Raw genomic sequence first — 13714 nt, 5'->3', positions numbered from 1 at the left:
GAGAAATGCGACAAGCTTACAGATTCAGAAATTCCCCGTCTTGCGTCACTCCGGTGACACCACTCTTGAGTACACCATATAGAATCTGCATGAACAGCGACACATACAGAGAGAAGGAGAGAATATATAAACACCCAAAAGAGTAAATTGTTGCGGAAATGGCGAATCCTCCGAAGCCATGGAAAGCTGAGTATGCAAAATCATCGCGTTCATCATGCAAAACTTGCAAAAGTTCTATTAGCAAAGAAGTTTTTAGGCTTGGCAAAATGGTCCAATCCACTCAATTTGATGGCTTCATGCCTGTATGTCTCAATTTCCCTTCCGATATTCACCCATTTCTACTGTAGTCACTTCCGCACAAAATTGGAGCGTTTGTGGTGCTATTTTCTTGTTTCTGACTTGTGCATTTTAGTTTAATATACTTGCATAATCCTGTGAACTGAAAAATTTCCTTTCTTTTACTATTTTACATCTCTTCTCACTTTGTGCCTTTTCCATGCCTTCCCGCGGTCAAAACAAGACTTACGGATAACAATCAGACCTTTGGACTGAGCATCAATCTTTTCTTGTTTTCTTCCCTGGAAGTTTTTGCCAGTTCATTTAGTTTGTTATTTTTTTTTTCTTGTGTGGGTTTCTCCCATTTCGTTTTTCACATGCTTGATGTGGGTGTACAACTTCATGAATCATGGGGACATGAGCAGTTTTCTAGGATAGGGAAATGAGACATTACGGCGAAACTCATTCCTATGTGCGCTATTTTGACTTGGTGAGTTAATATTAGAATTAGAAATTCGTGGGATGACCCAGTGGTGTCTGCGGACCTTAACCTTGCTTCATGGAGGTAGATCGGCTCTTCCCTAAGACCTTTGGCTCAAGTAACAGATATCGAAGAAGTTTGAAAAAGAAATACAAAAGTAGAGAAGATATAGCAAATAATAGGGAAAACATTATATAGCATTTAACAACAACAAAAGAATGATAACAACAACAAAATAATGTGATAACCGAAGCACAAGTTGATGATATGGGTTGCTTCCATTGTAGTTTTGTTTGTCTGGTGGTTTTAATCCTCTAGCGTAATAGGTAAATTTCAACTACACATGAGACGCACTGTATATGTATGCTATTGATGGAAGTATGATTATCAGTCCTATATGTGTTATGTCTTGCTGATTCTTGAGATTTGAAGACCCTTAAAAGTTTTAGTTTGTTAGTTGATGCCTGTAACCTGCATACTGAAAAGAGACACAAGTTTAGGGTAATGAAAGAACTCATCCTGAAGTGTTTGTTGGAACACCACCACTTGCTGGGGCATGTAGCTCTTATTCTAATGGTAAATTTGTTATCAGAGGTTCCCTCATGATACTCATTGCCGATTAGTTAAGAATCTTACGATCTGTTGCTGTTATATTTTTCATTTTCATCCTTGTTTACAAGTTTTTAGTTAAGTTTTGCTTTATGTTGTCACTGATCTTCCTTTGATCTCTCCACTTTTTGTCCATTTAATTGGTTCTTGTTTTTTGATTCAGATGTGGCATCATGCTAACTGCATCTTGAGGAAAGCAAAACAGATAAAATCGTATGCCGCTTCCATTTCCAAATATTACTGTTAAATTGTTGTTTTGGTGATACAGAAAGAACTTTATTTCCACTGACTTTCATTTTGGTCTTAGCCTTGAAGATGTTGAAGGGGTTGACCAGTTGCGGTGGGAGGATCAGCAGAAGATAAGGGAATATGTAGCGGTTGGTGGATCCTCAAACATCCCTACTCCGGCTGCAGTGGAATGTGGTATTGAAGTATCTCCAGCCTCCCGTGCTTCCTGTCGGCACTGCAACCAAAAGATTGTTAAAGGGGAGGTTGGTTTTGTCACTCAGTATGCTTTACTTAGCTACTACTACCAATTCTTTGTTAAATTCTGAATCTGCCGTAATTTCTTTCCTGGGGATTATTAGTTAGTCATGGTTGGACGTTGCCATTAATCATGAGGGCCTTTGTTCTTTTTTGTGCAAGCACCTGAACAATATGTGTTTCTTGGGTTATTTTTCTCTTTACTTATAGAGAAAATGTTATTTCATACAAAGACTAATATCTAGGCGTGAGACAAGTTTTTTTCTCAAAATTATATGACAAATGATGTAGTTTAAAAGATTGTATGCAGATCTATAACATTGACAGAGCTTTGAATATCATATCACCTGCTCATAAAGCATAAAATAAAGATAAAATGGTCAGAGCAAAGTCTGTTCTTCCAAGCACCAAAACCATGTTATATGAGGAAATAATTTGGGAAAAGGCATAAGTAATCCCCAAATTATGGACGAATTTCCAGCGATACACCTTATCTTTACCACCTATTACCCCCTAAACTTTTTAAAAATGGATAAATACCACCCTAAAATACTACAACAAGATCTGTGAAGATGCGTTAACTACACACGCTTGACACGTGTATTTCCCATTTAAATATATTCTTTTCTCACTCTTTTACATCTTCTTCTTCCACCTTTTCATTCCCTTTTCACCATTAAAATCAAATTCAAAGTTGAATGTTCGTTGTCCAGTTAACAAGTTTATGAATTAAAAATCTTATGAGATTTCTTCTTCTAATTTGTCTTCGCGATTATCATACAATGCTCAAATTCTAAATTTTCTTGCTATTGATTTTATTTGAGAAAATTTCAACAAAAAAGACTTCATTTTTGCACCAAGTTCTTGTTCCACATTTCCAAATTTCGAATCCGAAATTTTGAACGGCTTTTAAGGTTCTGATTTCTACAAAATTGAATCTGAGTATTTGTTCTACCTGGAAATTGGATGAAAGAAAAAAATTTGGGTCTCAGATTAGCTTGAACCCACCATTGACAAACCTTGGAAGTCGGAGTTTGTTTGAGTTGAACTCAAAATTTTGAGGTTGATACCAATTGGGTGTGTTTAATCTCGTTTATATTGTTCGACAGAAGATAGTTTTGAAGTTTGGGATCAATTGGAGTACATTTGGGCCAGATTTGAATAGAAATTGCAGTTGAAATTTGAAGAAGAACCACAATTGTTGAAAGTTTGAGCTTTTGGGTGTGTTGCATTGCTAGAAAAAATTGTTGTTAGCTATTGAGCTTGAATTGTGGAGGTGTGGTGGCTGCTAGTCAAAAAACAATGGCAGAAGGGAGGTGGTAAGCGGAGGATTTGTTGATGGAGGGTGGAGGGGGAGTTGTTGATGGTTTCTCCAGTGGCTGCCATGAATTTTTCACCATAGGGAACTTGGTGTTTTTCGGCAAAATAAAAAGGAAAAAAGAATATTTGATTCTATTTAAAAAAGGAAAAAAATTAAGAATATCATTTTAAGTTATAATGATTATTTAATCCAATTAAAAATTGTTAATTAAACTTTAACTTTTTAGTTAAAATTTTAAACACACCCACATCAGCACCCATGTGTTTATTTTGTTTTAAAAAAATTTAGGGCGGTAATAGGACCCCGGTATGTCGCTGGAAATTCGGCTATAGGTTGTTGAGGGTACTTGTGCCTTTTCCCAAATAATTTCATTCTGATCACACCATTAGCAATACATTGCTTTCTTTATGTTTTAATTACCAGAAGACTATTTTCGTGTTGATCCCTCTCCCTCTTTCCTTTAAATTCTTTTTTCTTTAAACATGATTTATCCATAAGATTATAGGAAGTTTACTGTAAATGTCAGTTACAAGAAGAATTTTTTTTGTCTGCTTCACTATTTGTAAGTTCTTCTTGATCACGAGTAACAACCTCTTATAATTTCATTGATTTTGAAAGTTTGTTATTCTCTTTGGTGTATGACATTAAATTATTCATGAATTCTCTTGTTTGTGTAAATGAAATGACTTTAGCCTTTTATATCTAGTCGAAATTACTGAGCAGGAGTATGAAATATGAATTAATAATTGGATTTAGTATCTGTCTTCTTATCTATCAATTGATTTATCATCCTAATGAACAGTCAACTAGACGCTCAATATATTTTCTTAAGTACTTGCTATCTGTTGTTAGGTCCGCATATCATCAAAACCTGAAGGTCAACGTGCTAAGTCGCTGGCATGGCATCATGCAAAGTGTTTCTCTGAAATATCTTCGACTACCCAGGTTGAAAAGCTATCTAATTGGGATAGCCTCTCGGCTGCTGATCAGGCAGCTGTTCTATCCCTGTTTAAGAGTTCTACATTGATGGGTAATAAGAACTTTGCTCTGTTAATTGCACATCACTGTCGTGGTCGGATACTCTTTTCTTCCCTCGTTAGCAACTAATGTGTTTGATGATTGTCTTAGGTAATAAAACTGATCCCAAGGAGGAACTAGCACAGGAATCAACATCTAAGGCTGGTGCTAAAAGGAAAAAAATCAGTAACAACAGTGAGAAATCAAAGCTTGCTAAAGCCGAAGCCGATGTTTCTACCAGCAAAAAAGTGGCTGACAGAAACATTGACAATGTGAAGGATGAACTCTCCAAAGCGTCTGAGCTGGAGAGCCAACTGGAGGCACAGACTAAAGCCCTATGGGCACTCAAGGATGATCTCAAAAAGTATGTCAGTACGGGAGAGTTGCGAGAGATGCTTGAAGCTAATGATCAGGAATCTTCAGGATCAGAGCTTGATCTTCGAGATCGCTGGTGTGGTTCTTCTGCTGGTTAATCTTAGATAAGGCATTGGTCACTTATGATGCATCCAATATTTCTAACTTTTTCTTCTCAATTGCCAACTTTAGTGTAGTTTGTACTAGTATAGTCTTGGATCTTGAGTGACGTGGGCTTCCCTTCCCTTCCTTAGTTTTCCCTATATCCATTATTCGATGTCACCTTTTCTTCCTTTTGGATTTCTTTGTTTGTTGAATGCAAGATAAGTGTTCAATGTTGGATGGAATTTTTGTGCCACCCTCCTACATTTTCTTTAATTTTTTTTTCTTGGCTTTATCTAGTGCCGATGCGATGCTTTTTGGAGCGCTCCCCAGATGTCCCCTTTGTTCAGGACACCTTCGATATTCTGGAGGCATGTATAGATGCCATGGCTATTTGTCAGAATGGAGCAAGTGTTCATACTCTGTCACTGACATAAAACGTGATAAAGGAAAATGGAAAATTCCTGAAAATACCAGCAATGAGTTTCTTCTCAAGGTACATGGTTAACAAATTCTAGGATCTGATACATAAGTATGAGCAGCGCTTTAAAGATTCCCTTTTAGCCTAAACTTTTTTTTCGAGATATGGATCAATGTTTATGCTGCTCTTTGATTGTAGAAATTATGAAACTGTTATTTTCTGTTCAGTGGTATAAGGGACAAAAGTCAAAAAAAACAGAAAGGATACTGCTTCCGGCTACACCCAGCAAGGCAACTGTGAGCCAGGCTGCTAATGGGCTGTCTCAGTCTTCCAAGGGTGAAAACCTAGGGGATCTAAAAGTTGCTTTGACAGGATTGTCCAGAGATTCCAGGGTAGACTTTTCCTTCTTTTTTTTCCAAATTCTCTTTAGTCTAGTGGGTCACTCATGAGTATTTGAGGTTATCCTCTTTCCCTCTGATTTTTTCCCAGCTTATTAACACACGATTTTCAATTTAATAGGAGAACTGGAAAAGCAAAATTGAGGAAGCTGGTGGACGGGTGCATGCCAAGTTGAAGAAAGGTGCCGTATAATGTCTTAAAATTTGTCAGTCCTTGTTATATTCTAAACATTAGAAGTATTTGGACTTGCAGACACAGATTGCTTAGTTGTGATAGGGACGTTGGATGATCAAGATTCCGAGATAAAGAAGGCCAGGTAACTCCTTGCAGCTTGCAACAATACATTTTACCCTGTCAAATTCTTCACTTCCAGCTGCTTCATTCTGACAGGAGAACGAAAGTGCCAGTAGTCAGGGAGGATTATTTGGTGGATAGTATCAACAGAAAGAAAAAACTTCCTTTTGACTTGTATAAATTAGAAGCTAATGGTGAGACTCAAAGCATGGTAACTGTCAAAGTAAAAGGGAGGAGTGCGGTTCATGAGGCATCTAGCTTGCAAGATACAGGACACGTTCTTGAGGACAAGACCAGCATTTATAATACGACTTTAAACATGTCAGATCTCTCAAGTGGTATTAATAGGTGACGTATCCATATTTTTTCCTCTGAAATATGCAATAGCAATCTAGTAGTTGTCTTTTTTTTCTTTTTTGGTACATTCTTCTGTGTTTCACTTTTGGTCTTTCTGCATCACTAATTGAGATGTCTCTGTGTAACATAACTGTCATGTGTAGATTCTGCCTAAGAATTGAATTATCATTATCTTTGTAAATATGAAGTAAATTGTGAGCTACATAATAACATTAACATCCCAAGTTAAATTCACTTATTTTAAAGTGAAAAAATTCTGGAAGTATTTGCTATTTAAATCGCAAGTGAATTTGAATAATTGTTCATAAACCATCAGATGTAACCAGAGTATCTGATGCCAGAATTATGAAATGCAGTGTTCTATCCTATCGCAGAAGTTCAAGGATAAGTAATATAAGGAAAACAATCTTTCTTCACACTTCATTTTGTTGGAGTTGTAAAAGAATTTTCATGTGGCTAGGGAATTGGGTATGTGCAAGTGGAATTCAATTAGGGCAACTAGTTTCAGAGAACTACACACAAAGTTGATGTAATAATGAAACGTGTGAAAGAAACGAGTTTGAAATGTTGGGTGCAAAACTTGTGCCTTGGTGGAATTCGTATTATTTGGCCCAATACGGGTACCAAAGAGGTTCACGCGTCTGATTAGCTGAGTAGGGAGTTATCCGATTGAGTTGAGGTGAGTAACTGCTTTTTGAATAGGAAAGGTAAGTAGAAGGTTTGTAGGTAGTAGTGCATTGTCTTGCTATTTGCCCATACTAGTAGTCGTAGTATTGCTCATGTAGTTTCTTGTCTTTTGATTTTTGATTTCGGGTACTATCTGATGTTTCTTGTACTTCGATTATCACATTATTCTAAAGTAGTTACTGTTCAGTATGTTTTGTGATGCTTTCACTTCGTTTATTCTCTTTTTGGACTGCTATGTTTTTCTTGAGCCGAGGGTTTATCAGAAACAACCTCTCTACCTCTGAGGTAGGAGTAAGGTTTGTGCACACTACCCTCCCTAGACCCCACTTTGTGCGACTATACTGAGTATGTTGTTATTGTTATTATTGAATGGGAAAGGTAACAAATTTTATACATCATCAGCTAAAAGGTTGTGTGCTGGAATCCAAAAAACAGCAAACCATGTCCTTGTTCTTCTTACCAGGATTCTATCACATCTAACAATGAACTTGCATCATCTAAGAATTCCTTTTTACACCAAAGGTAAAATAAAAAAAGGCAATTCATCTTGATCTTCTGAATTGAGCTACATTCTTTCTTCAAGATATCTGTAGTTTCTTTCCTTCCAAATAGTCCACCAAATGCAATCAGCCAACAAGATCTATTCTCCGGCTGTTCTAGCAAGCCAAAAGGTCACTAGTAGATTCTGGCATTGTCCATTTAATTCCCTTCATGTTTAAAAATAATTGCCAGAGTTAGATTGCTAAAGTAAAAAATAAATGTATCAAAAACTTGTTTTTTGGTGTTAAAATGTCAGGTCTAGTCACTAATCACTATGAGGTAATTCAATGCTCCCAGACATGTCTCCCGAGACATTTCGATAAGAAATGCTCTAATACACTAAACCAAACAATGGATAAGAAATATTCCCCCATCATAACTAATCTCAACATTACTAACACATCCAATTCAGTACTTATTCGTATACACTCTACCACTACTAAACGACCCTTAGGCATAAGGTGAAGTTACCTCCGTTGAGACCCTCTGTCCTTCAGTCCCATACTTTCCACTTATAACCCTCCTCCACAGTGCTTGTTCCTCCAAAATAAACCTCCATAACGATTTCACAAGCAGACAATAGCTTTGTCCACATAAACGATTGGTTTGAATCAGTGGCGAATCTAGGTTTCTAAAAAAAGAAGGAAAAAGTATGTTTACTGGGAATTGATTCTAGTCCTTAATCTTCCTGTAACATGGGTGCTATGGGTGCCAACAGATAATATTATATTAATTTTAGAACATATATACATAAAATACCTCTTGGTTCATGAGCCCTAATCTTTGCCTATAGATTCGCCGCTGGTTTGATTTTACCTAAACCGGATTTATAAAGAAATGAATATATCTCTACATCTACATGAGTAATAGGATATTCTTTTAATATCATTTGGTTTTGGAAATAGCTCGGTTTTCCATGCTGCTGAGATAGTCAAACCTCTTCAGTTTATAAAGTGGCTCTAGTACTATAGTGGAAAGGATGATTTCTATCTGTAATTTTGCCCATGTGATATCCTGGTTCTGTTTGTTCATATGGTATTTTGGCCTTTTTGTTTTTGTTATCTGCAGTTACTACATCCTTCAAATTATTGAAGAGGACAAAGGGTCCGACTGTTATGTTTTTCGCAAATGGGGTCGCGTTGGAAATGAGAAAATTGGAGGAAACAAGTTAGAGGAGATGTCTAAATCAGATGCAATACAACATTTTAAGCGTTTGTTTCTTGAGAAGACTGGGAACTCGTGGGAAGCATGGGAACAAAAGAAAAATTTTCAGAAGCAACCTGGCAGATTTTATCCTCTGGATATTGTTAGCCACCTCCTCTCGCCTCATGCCTTTAAACATTTTGCCTTTTTTTTGGGGTTGCACCCCTAGTGTTCTTCTCTAATAACACCATAATTTTATTATTTTTGGGCTATAGAAACGTCAAGCACCTTCACCAAGCTCAGGTTTTCAAAATGATTTACTTTATAGGATTATGGAGTTGACAAAAAACCCACTTCTAAGAGAAATCTCAATGACACGAACAGCAAACTTGCCCCTCCATTGATGGAGCTGATGAAGATTCTCTTTAATGTTGAGACATACAGGTTAAATAAAGTCTCACTGTTGAATTCCTTGTATGTTTGAGAAATGCAGCTGAACCCACAAGTGTTGCAGGGCTGCTATGATGGAATTTGAGATAAATATGTCCGAGATGCCACTAGGAAAGCTGAGTAAAAGGAATATCCAAAAAGGTACATTTGTTCAGCTATCTACTTCTATTGGGTATCTCCTCTGTCTATTTATGTGGTGTTTAAGCTCATCTGCCGACTAGTTCCTGATAATGTTTCTGGTACTTAGGTTTTGAGGCATTAACGGAGATACAAAATTTGTTAAGCGGCACTAATCATGATCCAACTGCCAAGGAGACCCTTCTTGTTGATGCAAGCAACCGCTTTTTCACAGTCATACCATCTATTCATCCTCATGTTATTAAAGATGAGGATGATTTTAAGTTGAAGGTGAAACCTCTTTACTTCATATCAATGTCGTTTAATTTGGCAACCACTCTGCCAGCTGTGTTGTGCCATCTTGGGATTTTGAGGATCACCAACTGTTCACCAAGTTAATTTTTTTTAACCAATTGCCATGTCTCCTTGCAATCTTGAGGCTTATTTGTTTCCACTTAATGGAGGTGGTCTAAATCTGTGTCTAGATTTTAGCATTTGTTTTTCAGCAACCACTTATTAGCTCTTTAATAGATTAGAATCGTTCATATCTTATACAAAGTAAAAAAATTATTCAGACCTTCCCTTAAAAGTTTCATTAACGTAACCTTTTACTGCTATTCTGTTTCTTACCACCACCATGCAATCATCACCGCCAACCACCACCGGCTGTCTCTACCCACCAAACATCTCTACCATCTTCTACCGCCGGCCTCCACCTCACAACCACCATCGTCGCTTACTACCACCAAACCATCAGCCATCACCACAAATTACTTCCACCATTACTAGCCATCTGCCCATCTCCAACACCAACCACCTCCATTATTACTAGCCATCAGCCCGTTGCCAACACCAACCACCTCCATCACACAACTACCACCGCCAACCACCACTACTAACCCCCTCCACCACACTGCATAACCACTACCAACAACCACATCCACGGTACAACTATCACCACACAACCACCATCACCAATCCATTGCCAGCTACCACCATTGCTCTTCACCATCCACTCTAATCTATTTGTTTTCTCCACATCCAATTCTACCTTCCCCAATTCTGTCAGCAGAAGAGTGATACTTCCCATTTCCCAGTCTTTTAAGTTTCTTCTAGACACTATTTCCAAACTTCATTACTATAGCATTCAGCTACAGTTCAGTGGGGATTATTGTCGAACTATATGGATCAGAGAAGCATCTTTTAAAGTGTTTCCATGCATCACATTTCTTGCTGCATTCGAACTTTCTTCACTTCTCCAATTTTCATTCTGATGAGAGTCAGAACTCACCCTGGTCTTTTAGTTTGTTTCCATAGGCCTGTTCCACAGGAGGCTTAGACCTGTTTGAGCACTCTGGTTTTCCATTGCATATCTTGTTTTTATGACATCTTCCCACCGTTCCTCCTTTTCTGCAAAACTCCATAATTATTTGTATAGTAGGCTTTTGTTCTGGATTTGGTTTGTAATACCTAATCACCTTCCTCTATATAATTTTTTCCCCATAGCACCAGAGTCCACTTGACTAGGTGAAACTTTGTCTTGATTTACTTCCCATTAGAAACATTTTGTAATCTTGACTCAAGGCTGAAACGGAAGATATTGTATGAAATTTAAGTTAAGATTCAGATGAGCCTCAAGGGCGTTCGTCTATGGGGGTAAGAGGGAACCACGTAATGATTTGTAGAAAGTTTGAGCCATATTTATCAACAGAGTTCATTTATAAATTGCTTATAATTGCTTCTTTTTTTTCTTTTCACATTTTTAAAGATCAAGCATTGCTTGTTTGAAATGCTAGGTTTCCTCATCTTTTGGTATTAATCATAAGAGTAATTGATAAATCCTTAAGAGTCCTTTTAAGTTTATGTAGTAAGTTCATGGAGTGAGTTAAGAGGACATGCTCTGACTGAGGTATCTGCCTCTTCAACATCCCACGTATTGCTGTTTTCTTTGGCAAACCTGCTGTTGGATTTTTTACTCACCATCTCTTCTAGCTAACCTCATTTGGGTGCCAGGATACCAGCTAACTTATGCCCCTGTGTATTTGGTGACAGATAAAAATGCTGGAAGCTCTTCAGGACATTGAAATAGCTTCAAGACTTGTTGGCTTTGACATTGACAATGATGACTCTCTGGATGAGAAGTATAAGAAGCTACAGTGTGATATATCTCCACTTCCTCATCAAAGTGAAGATTATCGAGTGATTGAAAAGTATCTCAAAAGTACTCATGCTCCTACACATAAGGTAGGTTCGCGACTCCCTCTTCCTCTAACCGTCTTTTCCTCTGGAGCTTGCTAGTTGTTTACTTCAATCTTTTTGTGTTTTGTACTTCTGGAAACCCAAAATGAATCTATAAGCACACTGGGCTGGTGCTGGTGAGAGCACCACCAGCATAGATGCAACTGAATCCTCTCCTTCCGTCTTTAGAACCTTTAGCTATCTACCTCCTTATTAAAGCAATTTGAAAAAGACATGTTCTATATTTCTCAACTTTTTGGGAAAAAGGGTATGTGCTAATGTGGACTTTTATCAGGACTGGGTTCTGGAAGTGGAAGAAGTATTTTCTCTCGAACGTGAAGGGGAATTTGACAAGTTTAAACCCTGCAGAGAGAAACTGAAGAACAGAATACTTCTATGGCATGGTAAGTTTAAACACACATCAAGGTGACCTGTCAACTGGTGGATTTATCAGTTGAATGGCTCACAATTTACATTGTATTTGAAATTTAAGGTTGTGAGACTATTATCGAACTATGAAAAGTGAACTTAACTACATCGAAACCCTTTTCAGGTTCCCGTTTGACAAACTTTGTGGGTATACTTAGCCAAGGACTAAGAATCGCTCCTCCAGAAGCCCCCTCTACGGGCTACATGGTATCACCTGCCCCTTACTTTTACATTTTGCACTTTTTGAATTGACTTCCGTTTCTTAGCTACTCTTTTGTCCGTATATCAAGGCATTTACTAAGCTTTACACCTATCTGATGTGCAATGTCTTTACCTACCTTGTAGTTTGGAAAGGGAATATACTTTGCTGATATGGTCAGTAAAAGTGCACAATATTGCTTCACTGATCGCAAGAACCCTGTTGGGTTTATGCTTCTCAGTGAAGTTGCTTTAGGTGAGGTTTATGAATTAAAGGCAGCCAAGGTGAGTAAATACAGTAGGATTGCCATACCATACCATACTGCTGTTATTTTGTTCATTCAGTGTGTTATCTTATTTCTCTTCGTCTGCCCTTTTTTACCTTGTTACTTATGGAATTTATTGCGGCTTTGTGTGGCTTCTATGTAGTATATGGACAAACCTCCTAAAGGAAAGCACTCTACTAAGGGTCTTGGCAAGACAGTACCTGAGAGATCAGAGTTTGTGAACTGGAGGGATGAAGTTGTGGTTCCGTGTGGAAAACCAGTAACGTCAAATGTTAAGAACTCTGAGCTTCTGTACAATGAATACATAGTCTACGACTCTGCCCAAGTAAGTGTTCTTGTCAACATTAGGTCTGTTTCTTGATAGAGTTTGGTGATAAACCATTGAGAGTATTCAACATCTATTCTTGTTTTGATGCAACACCAACTCTATCCGTGAATTGGATGAACTATGTTATGTATTTACTTTTGCTTCTTTCCTATAAATCAGTAGGTTTATGTATTTCGTGAACATCAGAATTTTGTGCCACCGACATAAAGCAAGAAAGCGTTCTAATGAATTAACCCCGTTAAAGCAGTTTCTTAGTTGATTCAGAGAGCAATAGTTCAATTATTTCACATTTTGAAGTCAGGGTCGCCTAATAGCTGTGTGCAGAGATCATTTAGGAGCTTTATCTTTTCACAATTATGCATATTTTGATATCATGTTCAAACTTCTTGCATGCCATTCTTCAGTCGTGAGGGTAGGGACATGGAGTACATGGATGATAGATGAATATACTGATGGACTGACTGGTTTAAATTTCTATTTTCTGCAGGTAAAGCTCCAATTCTTGGTCAAAGTGAGGTTTCATTACAAGCGGTGAAGTTATGATTCAGACTTGTAAATATGTGTGTTTTGTAAAGATAGTTTCACTCCATATCAGCAAAAACTGCACTTTCTTACCCATAATGTGCAGGCTTGATATCTTTTGGTTGTGTATGGGGAGGGCTAGATCTCATTTTGGGAACTCCATATCAGCAAAAACTGCACTTTCTTACTCATCCTGTGCAGGCTTGACATTGGGGTTATCTTTTGTTGTGTATGGGGAGGGCTAGATCTCATTTTGGGTTTTTTAGGAGGAGATCGCTTCCTGCACATGTAAATGCCTCTTTGTAAGAGATGAAATCATGTTTCTACTTTTCGACTATGATGCTTAGCTTTCTGGTAAAGATTGACATTAGCAGTATTAACTTGAGAACTCTCACTGTTAGCTGCAGCTGAAGCTGCATTTGCTCTGTAAATTTCCTTGAGACTGCTGCAGGATTGCTTAGCGTCCTTTCTGCTGCTAAATCATGAACTGTTTGAGGTCCTAACAAATTAACAAACTATGACTTGCTATAACATGAAAGATGGTAATATTTATGGAAAAGCAAAAGAAGTTTTGTTCTGTTTAGAAACTTTAGCGAGCATGGAAGCCTTGAAGCTAGGGGTGACAAAATTAGCCATGAAAACATGATCGTTTCAACCTGTT

General features: G+C 37.6%; 1 protein-coding gene across 1 annotated transcript; it reads left to right on the top strand.

Moving 5' to 3' along the window:
• LOC129894191 (poly [ADP-ribose] polymerase 1) lies at nucleotides 1–13429 on the top strand. Its single transcript, XM_055969751.1, has 20 exons — nucleotides 1–302; nucleotides 1530–1579; nucleotides 1674–1857; nucleotides 4023–4200; nucleotides 4299–4638; nucleotides 4944–5139; nucleotides 5292–5456; nucleotides 5584–5644; nucleotides 5716–5779; nucleotides 5854–6105; nucleotides 8410–8647; nucleotides 8813–8928; nucleotides 8999–9075; nucleotides 9182–9342; nucleotides 11104–11295; nucleotides 11585–11693; nucleotides 11843–11925; nucleotides 12064–12201; nucleotides 12346–12528; nucleotides 13019–13429. Exons 1-20 carry the CDS (start codon nucleotides 159–161, stop codon nucleotides 13064–13066), a joined length of 2979 nt encoding a protein of 992 aa, XP_055825726.1. The 5' UTR covers nucleotides 1–158; the 3' UTR covers nucleotides 13067–13429.
• The last annotated feature ends 285 nt before the right edge of the window (nucleotides 13430–13714 follow it).

The sequence above is a fragment of the Solanum dulcamara genome, chromosome 7 (genome assembly GCF_947179165.1).
Source record: "Solanum dulcamara chromosome 7, daSolDulc1.2, whole genome shotgun sequence".
In the NCBI taxonomy this organism is placed as follows: Eukaryota; Viridiplantae; Streptophyta; class Magnoliopsida; order Solanales; family Solanaceae; genus Solanum; species Solanum dulcamara.
Note: the sequence above shows the minus strand (reverse complement) of the source record. Positions and strands in the feature narration are given on the sequence as shown.

Coding starts and splice junctions, on each gene's coding strand:
- LOC129894191 (XM_055969751.1), top strand. CDS start 159: ATGGCGAATCCTCCGAAGCCATGGAAAGCTGAGTATGCAAAATCATCG. Junction 1,580..1,673: donor AAAGCAAAACAGATAAAATC/GTATGCCGCTTC, acceptor TTTTGGTCTTAG/CCTTGAAGATGTTGAAGGGG. Junction 12,202..12,345: donor ATGAATTAAAGGCAGCCAAG/GTGAGTAAATAC, acceptor GCTTCTATGTAG/TATATGGACAAACCTCCTAA.